Here is a 21554-nt window from a genome sequence, read left to right as displayed (position 1 = left end):
TAAGAAATGGAAAGTTACAAGAGACAGTATTGATAATAGTAACGGGATTGGCAGGTTTTGAAACTGGACAGATTTGCTGTCAATCTTGCATGGCCACAACAGGCAATCTATTGTTGATCCCAGTGGATGAGGTGAAAAGGGTAAACCAGCTTTGCTGTTGGATCCTGCAGTGTTTTGCCTCAGGCTTCATCAATGCGCCAGGGGAGAAGGGAGGGCCTTCACCCACGAGGCGTTTATATAGGAGGGACAGAATGGGTACTTTGGAACTCCACCACTTCCACAACTAGAGCTCCCCGATTAAGATCCTTATTTCTATCTATATACCAAGGGCTTCTTAACCCTTATAAGGGAAATTGGGAAGTCAAAGGCACACATCCATTCACTCCCACCCACCACAGCTTGGGTCAGATTCAGTGCAGCAAGACACGTGGCACTATTTGTATAAACAGAGAACATTGGCTCTAATGATAGTGAAACGAAGTAAGAATTAATAAGCTTTATTTTGAGCTTTCCTACAAGTCACACAAAATTAGAAAAAAAAAAAACTTGAAAGTTCAATGCGAACCTAAAAATAAAATAAAAGTTATTGCTTTACATTATACACTTCATATTTGTTAACCATTTAAATCATTTCCCTACAAAATGTAGTTTGGCAAATTTCTAATACCTAGCATAAATTAGGTGCATTCCAAATGCAATCTATTAGACTGTCTTAATCAGTCATTTAGTTTTGCATGCCTCCCTCAGGTTGCTGTTCCTGCTGTTCCTTCTTGAAAAATGGTGTTTCCTTGTACAAGAACCATAGATTGCTCCCCCAGAGGAAGACATTTAAGAAACCCAAAATCTGGAAGGAAAACAAATTGGTTTCTAATGAAGCTGTAAATAAGACACAAAAGCACACCCACTTGACAGGCACAACCCACAAGGAGACTTTATACCAACCACCTATCATAATGTGATCTGCCCCCTCCTCGTACATTTAATAAATTTTATAATGGATACAAAGATCCTTTCAGGTTCTTTCATCCATTCACTCCTATCTTTTGCTTCCCTGCCTGACAGACATTCCATGCATATTCAAAAACCTCTTAACCTCTTCACTCCGGGGCACATCGCACGTCTGGCAGCATTAGCTGCCCGACTTGCGATGTTGCGTCATAATAATCGCATTATAAAAAATAAAGTTGGTGCTCAATCGTTCGTTCTTTCACCTGTGAATTTTGATAACCATAGAAAATATGATGAAGCCAGTTTAGAGAGAATGGAGGTTACGCAGGTACGACTACAATAAATATAATCAAGATGCTGATGTCAGCATCATTGCGTACCCACTTGCTCCTCATGACACCTATGTAGGTGTCACCATATGGAAGTGGTTAAGGTACCATCAATCTATACACCAAAAGTTTTCCCTCTTATAAGAGAGGCTGCCAACTAGGGCATGCACCCACCCTCCACCCATTCCACAGCCATTTGTTTCCCTTTTAAAAATCACTAACTCCTTCACTGCAAATCACTTGCTCTCACCATTCCAAACCCCAACACAATCTCTACTACTCACAAAAGTTTTTGACTGCCTTGAACAACTTTACATCTGCAATACACAATACTTTTTTGTTGACTGTAATATGCTTTCTCCAGATCCATAAAGCCCAAAGGACATCCTTATTTTTCACCAAAAACTTCTTGTATCTGCCACACTACAAAAATTCTATACATGCACCCTCTACCTTCCCTAAACCTATACTGCTCCTTCCCAATTACTCCCACTGTTCCTCTTCTAATCCTTTCCATTAACACCCACCTACATGCCATTCCAACTACACTCAACAAACAGATCCTTCTAAAACTAAAAGTGGATACTAGCATGAGAAAAACAATGACGTCAAAGGCATATATCAAGGTCATGCCATGTTCATTTTTTAATACCAGACTTCCATAATTTTAACAATCTACGTTTTAAAATGTGTAAAATAAACAAACTTCTTGCAAAGAATAAATATCAATATGACCTATTAATGAATATACACATACAAACTTCCGAGAAGAATTGCATACTTACTATGGATATATTTAGCTTAGCAAAGTTTGGTGTATCTGTAAGAGTACACGGATGGTCATGACAGCTATCATTCTGTTCAATAACTGAATCGATGGTTACTGCTGTCTTGAGACCATTCAAGCTATTAGCCCATGCACTGCTTCCTGCTAGCCAAAATATGGCAAAAATAATGTGTGCACAGCAATCCTGGAAAAATGCAAAGACTTAACTAGGAAGGATTTTACTTTATGCACATTTACATAATATATATAAATATACAAACATATATGCATGACATACCTCAAGCTAACACTGTAAGCAAATTTAAAACCAATTATGATTAAAGAAAAAAAGGCTTTTTTCTTGTATATCAAATATATAAACACTGAATAGCCCCCAGTACATAGACATTCATCCACCACGTCAACTTTTTAAAATTTAATTCCTTGTAAACAGGATCGAGACTAACAGGAGCTTGATGGAAGCATATTTGGAAAATGATACATATCGACTAGATTCAAGTACTTAGCCAACAGCATGTCAGTCTCTGAATATGCTTCCATTGAGCTCCTGTTAGTCCTGATAATTTTTGCAAGGAATTAAAATGGGAAAAGTTTAATGTGGTTAAGATGAAAATATGTGCACACATATACATATATATATATATATATATATATACACACACACACACACACGTCGGTTGGGGTGGCTGCGAAGTCTGGACTCAGGTGATATCTTCAATTTTCGAGGATCACAACGACAAGGAAGTACCTGTGTTGTATCAGGGAAGGGGAAAGCTCATGGTGTAGTGGGAAGGTGAAGAAAAAGGAGAAGGGGAGGGATTACTGAGGAAAATGGAAGGAAACGAGGAAGGGTAGGATTAGGTCCAGGAAGTCAGACGTCGTGTCAACAAAAGACAGCCAGACAATAATGGCTAAGTCGAAGAGATTAGGAATGTAAAAATTAGGAATCTAGATAAGAGCAGCACAATGGAAGGTGAAGATAACTATTTCCATGGATTTAATGAAGGAGGAAATGACAACCTCCCCCGACTAGTAAATCTAGAGGAGAAACTAAAAGAAATGAATGAAAATTGGGAAGTTAACCAAATAGAGTTGATTACTCAATGAGTTGATAAACTAAAGGAGAATCAAAACCTAATTAAAGAGATAGAAGAATTAAAAAGACAGTTAAGGATGAGAATGAGGAATTAAAGATGAAATAAAGAATCCATAGCAAAAGAGGTAAGTAGTTGGAAAAAAAGTACAAGAGAACAATACAAAGGAACAGCAGATGAAAGAACAAACTAAGGGCACATTTATTAAAGTGATGAGGGAGAAGGAGAATATAGTAAGAGACTTAAAAAACAGTCAGAAAAAGAGAAATTCTTTTGGAGAGTAGTGAATATGAAAGTGAGGAAATGGTTCATAGCAGAGAAAAACAGGGGAAATGGAAAACACAATGGAAATAGCAGAAAATTAAAAGTGTCTTACACAAATATAGATGGCTTAATAACAGGCTTGAACTAACTGAATGATTACCTAAAGGAAAAAGAACCGGACATAATGGGAATTGTAGAGACAAAATTGAAAGGTCCAATACCACCCAACAGTGTAGGACATGGTGCATATAATTATTGGATTAGAAACAGAGAGGTAAAACAAGAGGATGGAGTTATGTTCCTGACTAAGAAGGATATAAATGTGAGGAATGTCACATATGAAAAAAATAGAGTAGAGATGATTATGATGGAAGTAGAGGACAAGGATGGGAAGAGCAGGAAGTTTGTAGTAAATTATATGCCTCCTAAAACAGCTTTGTGGGAAGAGAAAGAACACAAAAATATGTTAGAAGACACAAGAATAACACTAAATAAAATAATGGAAGATGGAGGAAGAATAGTTATAATGGGTGACTTTAAATTGTAAAGAAACCCGGTGGGAAGAGATGACAGCGAAGGGTGGAGATGACCTATGGGGAAATGTACTACTTGATATGATTAGAGAACATACAATGATGCAATGGATACAAGAGAATACTAGGTATAGAAACGAGGAAGAACCATCAAGGCTGGACTTAATAATCACATCAGAACCCGAAATAGTGGACAAGACTGAATATAACACACCAATAAGTAAAAGTGACCACATATTGATTGAACTGGAACTAAATGAGGAAAAATACATGAAAAAAAAAAGAACAAGAAAGAATATGTAAAGTGCTGGTACAACAAAAGATGTAGGGAGTAAAAAGACAAAAAGGATAAAGCTTGGATAAAATGGAAAAAAAAGACAAAAGACTTGAAAAATGGAAAATGTATACTAGTTATAGAAATGAATAGGTACAAATGTGCAGAGAAGAAAAGAGAAAATATGAAAAAGATGTCATAGAAAAATGTAAAGATCAACCAAAACTATTTTACAGATTTGTAAACAACAAACTGAAAAACAAAAGAATTAGAGAAACTACGACAAGGAGTTGAATACATACATATACCAAGGTTTTTTCCCCCTTACAAGGGAGGTAGCCAAAAAGGAAAAGGCATAAAATCATTCCCACCCATTCCATCCCTGAATACACTCCACACCCCTCCACCCTCCCTCTTATCTTAGCACCTCCTGGATGACGGGTCATCCCTGCACCTTGTCCACTGCTCTGGGTCAGAAGCAGTGTCGCAAGACACAACACATCCACAGCAAGGCAGCTTCAATAAATCGGCGACCCCCCCCTCCCCCCATCCCCTCATGCATAAAAGGAGATGGGGAGAAATCCCCTTCGGGCTGCATCAAATTTTGCTCACACATACTACCTCACCCCCCCATCCCCCAGCACATTCCACCTCTTGCATCACAACATCATCCATATACAACCATTCTCCATTCACCTCTGTCTTCTGTCCTCTCCTGCCCTTCCTCAACAGACATTCCCCTCTTCCCCAAAGCCCCCTTCACCCCATCCATCCACCTCATCCTAGGGGATGTCCCCTCATGTTCACTCCCTCCACATCTGCCTTCCATACCTCTTTTACTAGTCTTTTCTCACTCATTCTTTCCATATGTCCAAACCATCCTAATACTCTTTCATCAACCCTATCTCCCAACTCCCTTTCCACCCCTGTTCTCCTCCTCACCTCCTCATTTCTCACTCTATCTAGCTTAGTAACCCCCATCATACTTCTCAGACACCTCATCTCAAACACATTTAAACTCCTACTCTCTTATGTTCCATGTTTCTGCCCCATACAGTGCTGTTGGCACAATCACTCCTTCATACAGTCTCCTCTTAGCATCCATTCACAAATGTCTATTCCTCATTACACTTTTTAATCCACCAAGGCATTTACTCGCTTCTCTCAATCTACATTCTACCTCCACCTCCACTCCACCTTTCCCTGCCACATTTGCACCCAAGTATCTAAAAATATCCACTTCCTCCAGTCGCTCTCCCTTAATGCTCACTTCCAGTCTGCTGCCACTTCCACCCCTTGAACATCTCATCACCTTACTTTTACCCACATCTTCAGCTTTCTTCTATCACACACTCTCCCAAACTCTGTCACCAACTTCCTCAATCCCTCCTCCGATCCTGCCATAAGTGCAGTGTTGTCCGCAAACAACAGCTGGCTCACCTCCCACTTTTCTCCATTTTCTTTAACCATCTCCAATTTATTAGTAATAATAAAATAGATAAATTCAAAATGAAACTTACCATCACTGGAAACTTTGCATCATTTTCATACAATGGGCCAAGGAAAACATACAATCCTAAAGCAGCAAGTGCATACAAGAAAGCCAAAACTCCGACTGCAACAAAAAATCCTGAATCAGAAGAAAAGTCACCAGGTAAACTGAAATCAGACTTGTTGCCGTCGTGACAGGGCTTGAAGATTATTTCATCCAATCTGAAAATAAATAAGTAACAAGATGTAAATCAACAAGCCACATGGTTTGAACATGTCAGTTAAAATATAATTTCAAGACAAGCATGTGCTTACTTTCCCTTACTTTCACATCTAAGCATACATGTCAACAGTATGTATTTGCCTAATTGCAGTATACAGGGAAGGATCAACACACTTGGGTCCCTTCTCCTTCAAGTTTGTGCTACATAACCTTCTAAGCTGTTCCAAGTACAGACGCTCCTCTACTTACGTTCATTCGTTTTACGTTTTTTCGATTTTACGTTTGAACCGACTGTAAAAAAAAAATTGTAAAAAAACTTTTAGTGAATTTTTTAGTTTAGCGCGCTCTCCGTAGTTCAAACGATACTTGCCCATGACGCTGCGTCCATTGTTTACATTGCACAAACGACAAACTGAACATGCCTTGCCTCCTGCTCCTCCTCCACCATCTCAATTTATGTTGCTTGAATTTAATTTATTTGAAATTAATGTTATTATTTTACAATGTTGTGTGTATAATTAATGATTTAGGGGTGTTTTATAAGATACGGTGATAGAATTTACGGATGTATAGTACAGTAACAACTTACGTTCAGCCGTTCGGAACGTAACTAAAATGTAAGTTGAGGAGCGTCTGTATTTATCTATATACATGGAAAACAGTATTTCTTCACATCCTTTAGACATGTGGTCGATCTTAACCTCTTCAATATGATGATGCCTACATAGGTGTCATGAGGAGCAAGTGGGTACGCGAGGATGCCGATGTCGGCGTCTTGATTATATATATTGTAATTGTACCTGCGTGACCCCCATACTCTGTAAACTGGCTTCATCATATTTTCTATGGTTATCAAAATTCACAGGTGAAAGAGAAAGAGCAATACAGCAGTAACTTTATTTTTTATAATGCGAGTATTATGACGCAACATCGCACGTCTGGCAGCTAATGCTGCCCGCGAGATTTTGGCCCGGAGTGAAGGGGTTAACCTCTTCAATAAGAGTCAAATTCTTGCAGGCAGCATTAGCTGCCCGATGTGCGACGATGCATCACAATACTCGCATAATAAAATATAGTTACAGCTGTATAACTCATTGTTTTTCACTGAATGTTAATAACCACAGAAAATATGATCAGGCCAGTTTAGAGAAGATGGGGATCACTAGGCTACAACAAAATAAATGTAATCAAGACGCAGATATCCTCATAAACCCACTCGCTCCTCATGACGCTAACATAGGCATTACAAAGGATTACAATGATGGAGCATGCCAACAGGAGACCTTTTGGTCCATATCTATGTCGGATGCGAAAAAAAAAATAATAATAATAAAATAATAAATAAAAACTATAATAATGTAAGTAACAAATAAAATACATAAGTAAATGCATAGGTATAGTTAAATAATAAACAAACAGGTAAATATTAAATAATAATAAATTGACATAACTAATAATAAATGAAAATCAAACTGACAAATGATAAAAAAAAAAAAAATTATAATCATTACAGCATCTTGCTTAGGTGTTTATCTAAATGATTCTTAAAGCTTCGAACTGAACTACATTGCACTACCTGTGCAGGAAGTTTATTCCATTCATTAACTACACGGTTGGCAAAGTTGTTTCTACCTACTTCCAAATTGAATCTATTTCCGGACAGTTTGAGACCATTGTTTCTTGTCTGATTCTCATTCAATGTGAAAATTTTGTCACTTTTGATGTTGTCAATTCCCTTTAGAATCTTAAAGACCTGTATCAAGTCACCTCTGAGTCTACGCTTTTTTAGGGAAAACAGATTCATTATCGTATCGAAGGGGATAATTCTAACCATGACCTCTTAAAGCACTCCCATCCTTATTCACGAGGATGGGAGGATGCGTACATGTTTGTGTGCCTATTTGGTTTAGCTTTATGAGAAAGTTTATTTCTTTAATGTCTTATCCTGTGACAGTTAAGTATACTTTGTGTTCTGTAACAATTTAATTACCTCACCTGGATGAAACCCTGGGAGAGGTACTGATTTCAGTCAAATTTGTTCATTAGCAACATTCGACAAAAAGGTAGATCGATCAAGTGTCACAGCTTTTGGGAAAATTGTGAGATTAAGCAGTCCAAATTAAAGACCACAAAATGTGGAAAAAATGTGTTAGCTTTTAACTCTCAAAAATTGTCCCATTTACCTCAAACCAAGAAGTAGGTGGTTTTTCACCTTGGTCTTTGGATCACGTGTTGGACTCATGATCGACAGCTATTTCCCTCCTGGAAGAGAGCTCAGAGCTCATATGACCGCTCTATGGGTAATGCATGACCTTACACGCACACACACCCCCAACTCCACCCCCCCACGAGAGTTGGAGTAATGACTTGAAGTGCAGTGATACCGAAATAATTTCAGCCCTGGGCCGGATTCGAACCAGGTACCACCTGTACCGCCATACTGACAGTCTGGGACTCTACCAACCGTGCCACCGAGTCGTGGTGAGGAGTATGTGCCAGGTGGCATGTAACTGTGGCCAAAGCCATCACCTCTGCCCTATTTGCTTGGTCTGTTGGGACAGGTAACATTCACAGCTGGGAATCAGAGAAAAGTGCAGGATTCAAAACCCACAACTATATGAATGTAAGACCAGCATGCTTCATATTGTGCCACCAGTGCACTAAGACGATGTCTATAATCTCCGGCATTCTACAGTTCTGTTTTACCTCCTCTTCTTTTTCTCTTGTTCATAAATGACCTACTTCATTCTTCTTGAGCAGTTTCCCAATCTTTTCCTACGGTTAGGTCTAAGCAGTCTAGTTCCCCTTAACCAATACCTTATTATTAAAAGGATAAAGGAAAGTATGTTTGTATCTCTTCCCAGCACTCCAGGTTGCGCAACACTGTCCTAGAAGGATCATTACAATACCTAACTTCTAACCCTTCAATCATATCTGACTAGGGCAGAGAAAACCCAGTGTAATTCAAAACCCCCAAAAGTCAGTTAATTCACCCGCCCACTCAACACAATCTATCACAGAGCTATCCCATTTTCTTCAATGGCACACACATTTTTCTTCTGAAACTTTAAAAATTCTTGGGACTACCCATCATTAGTATACTGGAAATTTTGCATCTCAACTACTGCTAGAGCAGCTTCCAATGAAATTTGGTGTTTTGTATTGCATTAAAAATTTTCTTCTTCCGCGGCTGACTCTACATGGAGTGTACAAGTACACTCCTCGTGTTCGGGGTGATTCAGACACGAGGAGACTTGCTTCACTCGGTGGTACTCCTGAGCAAGAAAAATTCCAAAGCCTCTGCCTTGCCAATGCTTCTTTTCTTATAAATATATTTCAGCCTCTCCTGGTCTCTTTTCTATTGTGGATGTGCTGTGTCTTGCTGCATTGCTTCTGACCTGGGCAGTGGGCAGGAAAGAAAGGGATGACATGGTGTTTATTTTGAAAGAAAAGGGACCCTTTATCCATAAGGAGTTAAGATAAGAGGGAAATAGGGATGGTGAACAGGAGTGGAATGGATGGGAGCAAGTGCGTGCCTTTGACTTGGCTTCCTCTCATTAACGGACGTTAATTAGCTGTGTTTTCGGTGTTTTTGGTGCTGTTTTTTAGTGTGTGCAATCACTATGCCACCCAAAAACCACTCCAAAACACCGAAAACACAGTGAAAACACTGCAAACACAGCTAATTAACGTCCGTTAATGAGAGGTCTCACTGTATATAGACAGACTGCTATTTTCATGGCCACTGCTCTATAGAACCCAGTAGCTGCATGTCAGCTCTCCATGTATAAAAATGTGGAGGAAATACAGTGTCTGGAATATAAGTGTCAACCCCTCAGAAGTGCATCTCCAGATGAAGACTGGGTGTTGACAGATGTTGAAGATGGACGGCAGAAAAATTATTCTCTTTGACATCTGTCTTGAAGGATCACCACATTGTTGGTCCATCTATCAAAAACACAATTACATACACAGAATACAAGTCAAATTCTTGCAGGCAGCATTAGCTGCCTGATGTATGACAATGTAATGATCCACTACAATACTCACATTATTAAATATAAAGTTACAGCTGTATTACTCTTTCACTCTGAATATTAATAACCACAGAAAATATGATCAAGCCAGTTCACAGAATATGTGGGATCACTCAGCTACAACTACAAAATAAATACAATAAAGACGTCATTGCTGGCATTCTCATATACCTTGCACCTCATGATGCCTATATTGGTGTCATCATATGGAAGGTTAGATAAAAATGCCATACAAAACGAATACTTTGGGAAATTAAATATGCATGAAAGTCTACATTCTTGTTCATACTAAGTTAATTACACATACTTCAATTATAAAATATATCCCTTTTATTGAAAAAACTAAAAATCAAGTAAAGCAAGAGTTTCTTTTAATTTGTACATTCATATAAACATTTACTGAGTAAATGAAATGTACTTACTGAAAATTGTAATGAATCTCTGCTTTTACTGGACTATTAGCACAATCTGCTCGCTTAATAGCAAGAATAGTGCTAAAACTTGTAGTTGTACCAAAAGCACAAATGCTGAATATCTGAAAAGAACAAAAATGGCCTTGATGTGAAAATTACAATATACTCAAATGTACCACTGGTCTCTTGTCAAGTGAAGCACAATTGTCATGTACAGTTAAATCTCGGATAATAAATGCCTCATTTAATGAACAAATATGTTAATGACCAAGTTTTGTGAACAATATTTTTCTGTTGATGAATGATACAGTTAGCATAGATACAATTTTTTTTAGTATGCATAACAGTGTGTTTTTGGGAAAAGTGGGAAATAAGCCGGTTGTTATTTGCTGACAACACTGCGCTTGTAGCAGGATCAGAGGAGGGATTGAGGAAGTTAGTGACAGTTTGAGAAGGTGTGTGAAAGAGGGAAGTTAAAGATAAATGTGGGCAAAAGTACGGTGATGAGATGGACAAGGGGAAAGAGTGACAGCAGGCTGGAAGTGAGCATTAAGGGTGAGAGACTACAGGAAGTGGATAGTTTTAGACACTTAGGTGTGAATGTGGCAGGAAAGGGAGGAGTGGGGGTGGGGGTAGAATGTAGATTGAGAGAAGCAATTAAATGCCTTGGTGGATTTAAAAAGTGTAATGAGAAATAGACATCTGGGAATGGATGCTAAGAGGTTATATGAAGGAGTGATTGTGCCAACAGCACTGTATGGGGCAGAAACATGGAGCATAGAGAGGAAGAGAGAAGGAGTTTGAATGAGTTTGAGATGAAATGTCTGAGAAGTATGATGGGGATTACTAGGCTAGATAGAGTGAGAAATGAGGAGGTGAGGAGGAGAAAAGGGGTGGTAAGGGAGTTGGGAGATAGGGTTGATGAAAGAGTATTAGGATGGTTTGGACACATGGAAAGAATGAGTGAAGAAAGATTAGTAAAAGGGGTGTGGAAGGAAGAGGTGAAAGGAGTGAATATGAGGAGGCGTCCTAGGATGAGATGGATGGATAGGGTGAAAGGGGCATTACAAAAGAGGGGAAGGTCTGTTGAGCAAGGACGGGAGAGGACAGAAGATAGGGGTGCATGGAGAAGGGTTGTGTATGGATGATGCTGTGATGCATGAGAAGGAGAAGGTGGGAGCTGGGGGGGTGAGGAAGTATGTACGAGAAAAAAATTGACGCAGCCTGAAGGGATTTCTACCCGTCTTCTCCTCTTCCGCATGAGGGGACAGAGAGGGGGGGGGTGCCGAATTTATGAAACAGCCTTGCTGTGGATGTGCTGTGTCTTGTGACACTGCTCCTGACCAAGGGCAGTGGACAGGATGCAGGGATGACCCGTCATCCAGGAGGTGCCAAGATAAGAGGGAGGGTGGAGTGGAGTGGGATTTGTAGGGGATTTGTAGGGGATGGAATGGGTGGGAGTGGTTTCTATGCCTTTTTCTTTTTGGCTACCCCCCCATGTAAGGGGGGAAAAAGCCTTTGGTATGTGTGTGTATGTGATATCTCATTCACAAAAACCAGGCAGGAGAAAGTGACTGACTAAAAACCTTCAGCCATCCACCCACACAATAGCCACATGAGATAAAGCCAGTCAGCGTGTGACTGTCTTTCAGTGGAAGCGTTTTGAATTTTTTTTCATTGTCACAGTTTCTTCGTTTTTTTTCTTCTCAGTGTTCACTGACTTTTGGGTGTGTGCCCTGCCCTTTGCGTGATGCCTGGAAATTGCACAGCACATGATAACATTGTGAAAGTGATTGAACTACACAAAGTGGGAAAGAATAATCGAGACATAGCCAAGGCAAAAGGCGTGACTGAGTGTACAGTGTCCTGACTCCTAACAAAATGGCACACAGTTGGAGGGGTTGATACTGTGCCCCTCCACAAACATACAGGGGGAAAGGCCCGAAGATTTTCCTGAAAGGGTTAAGATTTGTAAAACATCAGTTGGACCTTAACCCTTCTACAACTGCAAAGGAATTGAAGGAAAAGAACCTAAACTTCTTGGTGACTTCTCCATCAGGATAATTCAAGAAAACAGAGAAGCAGTTAAATTACTTGAAAGTGAAAGCACGTGTGAAGCCTCTCGTCACCGCAGTTTCCAATTTGCCGAGGACAATAAAGCCTGGGACCTTGTTCAGTAGTGTAAGGTCCTTTGGACCAACAAAACATCCTTTTGTACAAGTGAGAGCAAGGGAACAAAGGTGTGAAAGTCTCCTACCACGTCAGCATGTGACCCATGCTTGACGGTGACTAGTGTTAAGCACCCACCCTATCTTATGGTATAGGGCATCCTTAGCTATGGTGGTTTGGGGAACCTTGCTATACTCCGTAAGGGCCAGACTGTCAACTTTGAGCACTATATGAACCTTCTGTAGGAGGATTTATGGGAGTGTTTTGCAAAAACCAGGTGCGAGATCCTTCTACAGGATGGCGCCCCTTACTACACCATAAGAGCGGCCAAAAAGTGGCTCGGTGATAGTGAGGTTGACTACATAGAAGATTGGCCTGGTCAGTCACCTGATATTTCCGCCATTGAAAACTTACGGGGCATCATGAAGGCATACCTTCATCAGGAGGACACATCTACAATTCCCAAGCTTGAGATAGCCACCGGAAGGTGTAGGAGGAAATTCTGGCTTCCCACTGTCAGAATTTGGCCGATTCTATCCCCAAGAGATTCTAGCAGGTCATGAAAGCCAAGGTCTTCCCCATCGAGAAGTAGCATTGATAGTGTGTTTAATTATTTTTTGTAATTTTCAAAATAACTTGATTGAAAAATTTCATGTATATTTCCAGAGCATGCAATATGATCCTCATTGACTTTACTTCACGGTATGAACATATGCACACACTTTTACACTTGAATGTATTTATCTAATTAAAATATACGGAAAGGATCCCAGCTTGGTGAGTTCTGCCTCTTATTCTCCAATATCACCCCTCAATTTATATTCACGTATGGTTCTTGGATGAGATGTATAGTGTAGGTTCCAGCAGCTTATACATGTATGGAAAATAGATTTTTTCTTTCTACATCCTTCATACATGTGATTTTTTTTAACCTGTCTCCGTGACTTCATGATGCCCTGCTATCCCATATCACAAGATGTCAATTTTGTCCACCCCCTTCAGTGATCTGAATACTGTGTAATCAAACTCTATTTTCCTGTGAGATACAATCAGATAACTGCAATCACCTATATAAAAACATTGCAAATTAACAGTAACAATGTTATATTTTGGTGTGATAAGAAAAAATTATACTGTACTTACAAACTGCAAAATCTTCATAAAACCCCTAGGTTCCTTGAGGACACGCATGTTCATATTAGACATCAGAGCCTACAATGCAAAAAAGTAAAACAGTTTGTCAGATATAATATTAGCCAGCTTTTATCCGTACACATCATCATCTCTGAAAAAATATTTATAAAGAAATAAAAACGTCATTTATATATATACCAAGGGCTTTTTCCCCCTCATAAGGGAGGTAGCCAAGTTACAAAGGCACAGACACTTTCCCATCCATTCTACTACTATCCACCATCCTTTCTTCCCTCTTGTCTTAGCTTCTCATGGATGAAGGGTCATCCCTGTATCCTGTCCACTGCCCTGGGTCAGATGCAATGTAGCAAAACACAGTACATCCACAGCAGGGCTTGATTGGAGACCCCCATTCTCTGTCCCCTCATGCAGAAAATTGGGTAGACTGGGAGAAATCCCATCCGGCTGTGTCATAATATCATTCACACACAACCCTTCCCTCACGGTTTTTCTCCACTCACCCTCGTCTCCTACCTTCTCTCTTCCTTGCTCAACAGGCATTCCCATAAAAAAAGAAAATATGAAATTAAGTTAATGCAAGCCCTATCTGTAGCTAACCTCTTCAATAACAGTCAAATTCTTGTGGGCAGTATTAGCTGCCTGGTGCACAATGATTCATTGATGCACCACAATATTCGCATTATAAAATATAAAACTTATTCTCTTTCACTCTGAATATCAACAACTACAGAAAATATGATCAAGTCAGTTCACTGAATATGGGGGTCACTTAGCTACAACTACAAAATAAATATAATCACGACTCCAACACCAGTATCCTCACATACCCACTCACACCTCATGACACCTGTAGGCATTATTGTACGGAAGGAGTTAAAGGAATCAGATTGAACCTCTGCTTTACACATAATTCAAACAATTTATATTTATCCATACATAGCCTCCTTTACACAAGATATAGACTTTCCCCTATTTACACACAAGTGTTGAGTCCAGTGATGGGTAACTGCACAATGTGATCCTGTGTGATGGACATCTGAGAATCATCTCTGCTGCCCATCTTCAAAACTCGTCAACTTTCTTACTTCCATCTAAAAGTGAAGCCCCAAGAAGTTTGTACCCAGTCTCTGGACTGGGCCCAAGACATTTATCACCTTTGACTGTATTTCTTTTTTCTTTTTTGTGTCACACAAGGAAAAGTGACAATTGACATGTCCTACCCTCCTCCAACTACTAGCCATGGAAACAGTCTCACACTAATACAAAACACGGGAGGGACTGAAGACCGCTGCCAGCTGCAGCACTTGTGATTGTGGGTTTGGAGTCTGTGACACTTGCGACACTGCTTCTGACCCAGGGCAGTGGACAAGGTGCAGGGATGACCCATCATCCAGGAGGTGTTAAGATGAGAGGGAGGGTGGAGGGGTGTGGAGTGTATTCAGGGATGGAATGGGTGGGAATGATCTTATGCCTTTTCCTTTTTGGCTACCTGCCTTGTAAGGGGGAAAAAGCTTTGGTATATGTATGTATGACACTTGAGACAACAATTACTATTATTCCATATGTACTTCCCTCTTAAGAAAAAAGCATGTGAATATCAAAACTAGTAAATTGGGCTATTTTCTGCCACTATACTACATTTTATTAGGTGAGAAACATTCATACAAGCATAAAACATGTTCCTCAATTGTCATACAACACAAGATGCTGTGCAACAAATATTGGTGATATTCTATGACATACACATACAAGATAATGTAAATATGTATACAAATCACCACAAAGCTTCTATACTGTGTGGTAGGCTGGCAGTAGCTGGTACAGCAAATGGAAATGGGAAGTAAATGGAAATGGGGAGGAGGACAAAGATGGTATCAACTGTAGGACTTAATTTATTTTTCCACTTAAACATCTTCATTTTTTGCACATAAAATTTTTGTTAAAATCTTCAGTAATGAATACGAGTTTTGCATTCATATATTTTAGCAAAGGAACAAATTATCTTATGCATAATCCTGAAAATCTGAATTGGATAATTAAAAAAATGGAATTAACCAGTACTTCTGATGACAGTTTAGAGTGCCAGTTACTATAGTATTTATCCCCACATGGAGTACTGACTGTATAAATTTTATGCAGTCAACACTTTAGAATCTTTAGTAACACCAGAAAACAAAACCATACTTACATTTCTACAGCATTGTGTGTGTGTATGTGTGTGTGTGATTCACCATGGTCTTGGATCACGTGTTGGACTTGTGATCAACAGCTATTTCCCTCCTGGAAGATGGCTCAGAGCTCATATATGACCAATCTAGGGGTAATGCTGTGACCTTACATGCACACGTCCCCCAAACTCCCTGCCTACGAGAGTTGGAGTAACAACTCATAGCACACTGATACTGAAATTATTTAAGCCCTGGGCAGGATTTGAACCTGGACCACCATAGTGGTAGCCAGGAACTCTAACCAATGCACCACTGAGTAGTGTGTGTGTGTCTGTTGGAGGTGGTGGTTGGGGGGGAAGGGGGGCACAAAATAATGTTTTAAAAGTAAACTGCATATAGCCAAGACAAAAATAAAAGCTTACCTGAAGTTTACTTTGTGGTTGAGCAGTATACACAGGTGGTGGCTGCATGAAAATATAAGTAACGAAACATGTAAACCAGCTTACCTACTGTTCATGATGAATTGCAATGTCCTGCACATAGCTCATGCACTATTGTGTCACAATAGCATGACCTCTCAAAAATATTACAACACTATAGTTAAATATATAAATAAACATCATGGGTCAAAGAAATGGCCAACTGATTACACTATATTCTTTACCAATTTCTTCATATAGTATGCCTTTCAAGTAATTAAAGGTTTCCATTAACTTTAATAAACATGATATAACAATATACTGTACTGAACACAGAGGATGGCATTTTGAAGGAATATATGCATCATTCTGTTGTAAGACTTCCTAAATGACAAACAAGTGGGTAATCATCAATCTAGTATTTAACTTCTTCAATACAAGTTTAATTCTCGTGCTCAGCATTAGCTTCCTGATGAATGATGATGCATCACAATACTTGCATCCTAAAATATAAAGTTACAGCTGTATTGTTCTCTTTCACTCTAAATGTTAATAACCACAGAAAATATAATAAGGCCAGTTTATAGAATATGGAGGTCACTCAGCTACTACAAAATGAATATCATCAAGATGCCGATGCCAGCATCCTCATATACCCTCTCGTTCCTCATGACGCCTACGTAGGCATCATCATATCGAAGAGGTTACCTGGTATTCCTATCTCGTTCCAACACTAAATAAATTTATAATCTCCTATCTTTCTTGCAAGAGACTCATGGCTACAAGGAATCTGGTCACAGCCACCAAGCTGGCTCATTAGTCACTCAGAGATTTTTCAATGTTACTGAAATGAACAAATGTTGGGAAGATGTGGTGATGTCTGTGTCTGAGGCATACACTGCAGTGTTTACTCTCTGGCCAATTCTATGCTGGGTGATGACCTGTGGACAAGTGGGCTTGTTTGTTCCAATGTGTTGTGTATGTATTTACCTAACTGTAATATAATACACTGAAAACCACAAAAGAAATGATCAACTATAAACTGAGCAGCTTAGAAGTTGCTCAGTTTATAGTTGATCATTTCTTTTGTGGTTTTCAATGTATTATATTACAGTTAGGTAAATGTAATACACTGAAAACCACAAAAGAAATGATCAACTATAAACTGTGTATTATATTACAGTTAGGTAAATGTAATACACTGAAAACCACAAAAGAAATAATCAACTATAAACTGAGCAACTTCTAAGCTGCTCAGTTTATAGTTGATCATTTCTTTTGTGGTTTTCAGTGTATTATATTACAGTTAGGTAAATACATACCCAGGATGTAACACTTCACCCCATACCATACAACACATAATGGAAGACTGCATTATACACAATCATGCACGCAAACAACACAACATACATTCTATAAAGGATTTGTGGGAAAACCCAGTTTCAGCTGTGGCATCCCTTGGGGAGACGGGACTGCTCGGACAGACAGTCTAGGGAACGACAACGACAACAACTTTAAACTGATAGCTTTCATCTTACTAAGACATCTTCAGGGTATATATGCATAAGAAACAAGAGTATCTATACACACAAAGTTGATAGGTGAAGAACCTGGGGAAGCTTATGTCAGTAGAAGACCTCTCCTAACTCCAAGTGACCTTTTACAATTTCTGTTCTCATGTCAGTGATGTTTGTGCTACAACTTTCTTACTAATAAAATCATCAAATGGTTTAAATTCATTATCAACAAATATATCTCCTATCAAACTGTATTCTATTATGTTCCCCCTTCAATAAGGCTTACTTTAAATTATTTCTTGCAAACCTTCCCAATTAGATAATAAAGTGGTCAAAGTCCTTTATATGCTCAAACAGCATGTTGAAAGTTTGCCCACTTCTAATGCTATATTTGTGTTCATCTATCCTAACTTTTAATTGTTTTCCAGTCAAGCCAATATAGTATTTGTCACAATACTTGCATAGGAAATGGATGTCTACAGTATATAATTTCCCCTGTGGATTTCAGTATACAGTATTCAGAATCACGTGTCTATGAGATTTTTGCTGCAATACATATATGAATATGGGTATGCATGTATCTAAATGTAATATACAGGAAGAGCTACATGTGGGATCCTGTCTCTATCTCCATCAATCATACTTTGCTTTATCTATTAATTTATTTGTCCTTTTTTTTTACTACTATTTCCTCCTTTGGTCCATTCCACAAATGGATACACCTGTAAAGACAACTGACTCCTGGCATCATTAAGTAAGTTTATTTGGCATTGCATCAATATACATGAAATGCAGATAATGAATAAAACACATAGTTCGAAATAACAATTACAATTGCCAAGGATAACACAAAAAAGCATGTAAGCTTATTTCCATTGTGGTCCTCAAGTATTAAGCACCCCTACAATGTGTGAGCTCACACAATGCGCACCCACAACCTTGTAACTCCTCCCACAAATGATGGCCAAGGAAAGGGTTATGCTCATGAGTCTTGTTCCTTAGTATGCATGTATTTACCTAATGGCAGTACACAGGAGAAGAGCTATGCTCATGAACTCCTGTGTACTTATGGTGTGCCATATGTTTCTAAGGTATGCAAGTATAAAACCCTCAAATTCTCCGATATTTTGCAAGAGCAGAATAGGCGACAATAAACGGCAGTACCTTACCTGCTCATCATATTGCATAGGCATTGGCTGCATGATGGGAAGAAACCAAAACAGTTAATTGACGACAATCCATCTTGTATTCATCCTTATATTCTAATACTTCCACATGAAAAGTAAACTTCATAGGAAAATAATCTTAATTTTATCCAAAATCTAAGCAAGATCAGAATATATGTGATATGACCAACTATAACGTAATGAAATGAGCACTTTTGTTTTGCCTTGCGTTGACCAGGATTATTTGTAATAGGTACTTACCTGATGCACCAGTCCCTGATCATATACTTCCAAATATGCAAAGTCACATATGAAGATTGAAGATGAAGCAATTCTATTTAGTCCCCATTTTAGGCATAAAAATTTCAGTTATACATGCATGGTTATTGGTAAGTATACTACTGTACTATAATTGTAATACTTTGTTGTAATTTAGTTTATTGTCACAAACTCCCACTCTTTGGGAGGGCTAAGATTTTGCCACCTTACAGGGAATTTAATACAGTATGCCCGGCCTTACTACATTGTAGTTGATTTCTGCCAAGCAGTACTTGATCTACTTCCACTCTAACATCACACCTACTTTATTTGAATTTACACTTTACAGAGCACATCCCTCACATATTTAGCAATCTTAACACTTCTACTTGTTTATGAGATGAGTAATGGAGGAACTGGTATTTACTCCTTTGATTGAATTCAACTGAAATGTCTTGTACTTTGCTCACATGTCTCCTATTTCAGCATCAATTTTCATAACCTGGGTACAAAGCACCTGTCTTCTGGTAATCAGTTCTTGTAGCATGGTATCATACAACTATTGTACCAAAGAGCCATTGCATGGGTGTGACTAAGTCACAAGTGAAAGGACAAACCCACTTCATCTTCAAAACCAATACACCTTTCCATCTCAGTATTTATGAATGAAGGGTCCTCTAAAATATTAATTGGATAAAATTTATGTAGTCAATACCCCATATGCTAAATTCAGTGGTCTGTTTATTATTTGCATACATAAAAAATATCATTTTACTTTTATGCCCTACAGGCCTACACTTAGGTTAACAGCTCATGAGGTGGTCTGACTATTACTATACCTTTATTAATTACTGCAATGTAAAAAGGTAATACTGATTTTAGAGAAACACAGGGTAGTGTTTCTTATCATAGTTTCTATAGAGAATACATCTGAAACTGCGTAAATAATACAGCTGTATACCTACCGGTATGCCTAACCTGGAATTGGACAAAATGAAGACCAATAGGCAGCCACTCAGACTATAACGTTGCTTTGACACTCCCGTAAAGAAATACAAATGAAACAAATATACCAACCTTAAGTACAATAACACTTATTTAAAGGTGACTCGGCAATGCACGGAAATAAATGCTTAAAATTATATGAAGGCGTTGTTTCAAGTTAAGCGTATGATGCTTAGACTCCAGTTTTACAGACATGTATAAAATCAACCACATTAGTTTATACCGAAAAATATGACTAAAATGTCCTTAGCCCTACATACTTGAACCATCTCCATTTTGCCGGTTTAGAATTCACGACCTGAAACGCCCTTTCACTGGCATATAGCTGCACTATCTGACAACACCCACGTCTGCTCTTCGCTGGTTGCAAATGTGTCACACCGTCTGATAAACAAACATCTGTGATCTACCATCGATGATAGCGCCGCTCTGCCGTCGGAAGAAACAGAATATAACTCGGGTGTTTCTGTTAGATTAAGCAACTAGATAAAAGTATAAACAATTATATATGTTTTGTAGTAATTTATTAGAAACACATGTATTTCTTTATGTATTTATTTTCAGATTATCGTGCCTTTTCTCCTAGGAAAAGGTTTTCAATCCCCAAACAGGTGTTGCTGTTGTGTCGCATATACATCTGTAGGGAGTGGTTTTGGGCATATTACTAGTTTATGGCATATGCCGTGGGAATGGTGTGTCTACACTATCCATATGTCATTATCATGGATAAAAAGAAAGTAAAAATGCCCACACTATGACTATGAATAGCCTAGTTCATTACGATCCATTCATCGTAGTAACCGTATACTCACATCTGTCGAAATTTTTACTTCGATTTGTTCACGATATAGATATAAGAATGAACCAAATCACAGCAGATAATTTTAATACAAATAATAATAATAATAATAAAATTTGTACTATATGATACTCTCATGAGACGAGCTTAGGCAAAAAAGTTCTCAACTCATTCGAATTTGAAAAAAAAAAAAATATTCCAGAGTTAAGATATTCTATTTCAATTGCAAGAACAGATGTGACAAGTATCGGTGCTAGGTATTAAAGGCCATGTACTCATTCTGTACTGTGAGCAGAGTGCAGTGAAGCTGTTAGAGTGAAAAGCTATCCCTCTAATAATTTTGGATATACTTAGAAATTGATTCATCATCCAGCTCTAATATCTTTAAATTACTATTGTAATAATTAAAATTAATTATAACAAAATCCATAAAAAGGACTTTATTCGTCAACAAACACATGTAAAATTGTTACTATGTCAAAAATATATTCTTAATCTCTATCGG

The 21554-nt window shown here is 38.5% G+C and overlaps 1 protein-coding gene across 2 annotated transcripts; it reads right to left on the bottom strand.

Moving 5' to 3' along the window:
• Positions 1–483: 483 nt before the first annotated feature.
• On the bottom strand, positions 484–20715 carry LOC143027033 (synaptophysin-like). Of its 2 annotated transcripts, XM_076187877.1 has the most exons (8): positions 20511–20674; positions 18991–19017; positions 16308–16349; positions 13706–13774; positions 10403–10515; positions 5750–5942; positions 2063–2248; positions 484–844 (listed from the first exon to the last, which is right to left on the bottom strand). In XM_076187877.1, the coding sequence occupies exons 1-8, from the start codon at positions 20523–20525 to the stop codon at positions 725–727; spliced, it is 765 nt and encodes a 254-aa protein (XP_076043992.1). In that variant the 5' UTR covers positions 20526–20674; the 3' UTR covers positions 484–724. The 2 variants fall into 2 exon arrangements, with proteins under 2 accessions (XP_076043992.1, XP_076043994.1); XM_076187879.1 differs by lacking the exons at positions 16308–16349; positions 18991–19017 and having other exon boundaries at positions 20511–20715.
• Positions 20716–21554: the final 839 nt, after the last annotated feature.

This window comes from Oratosquilla oratoria, chromosome 7 (assembly GCF_046742065.1).
Source record: "Oratosquilla oratoria isolate Oo_2021 chromosome 7, ASM4674206v1, whole genome shotgun sequence".
NCBI classification, from domain to species: domain Eukaryota; kingdom Metazoa; phylum Arthropoda; class Malacostraca; order Stomatopoda; family Squillidae; genus Oratosquilla; species Oratosquilla oratoria.
This window is presented reverse-complemented; position numbering and strand designations above follow the sequence as displayed.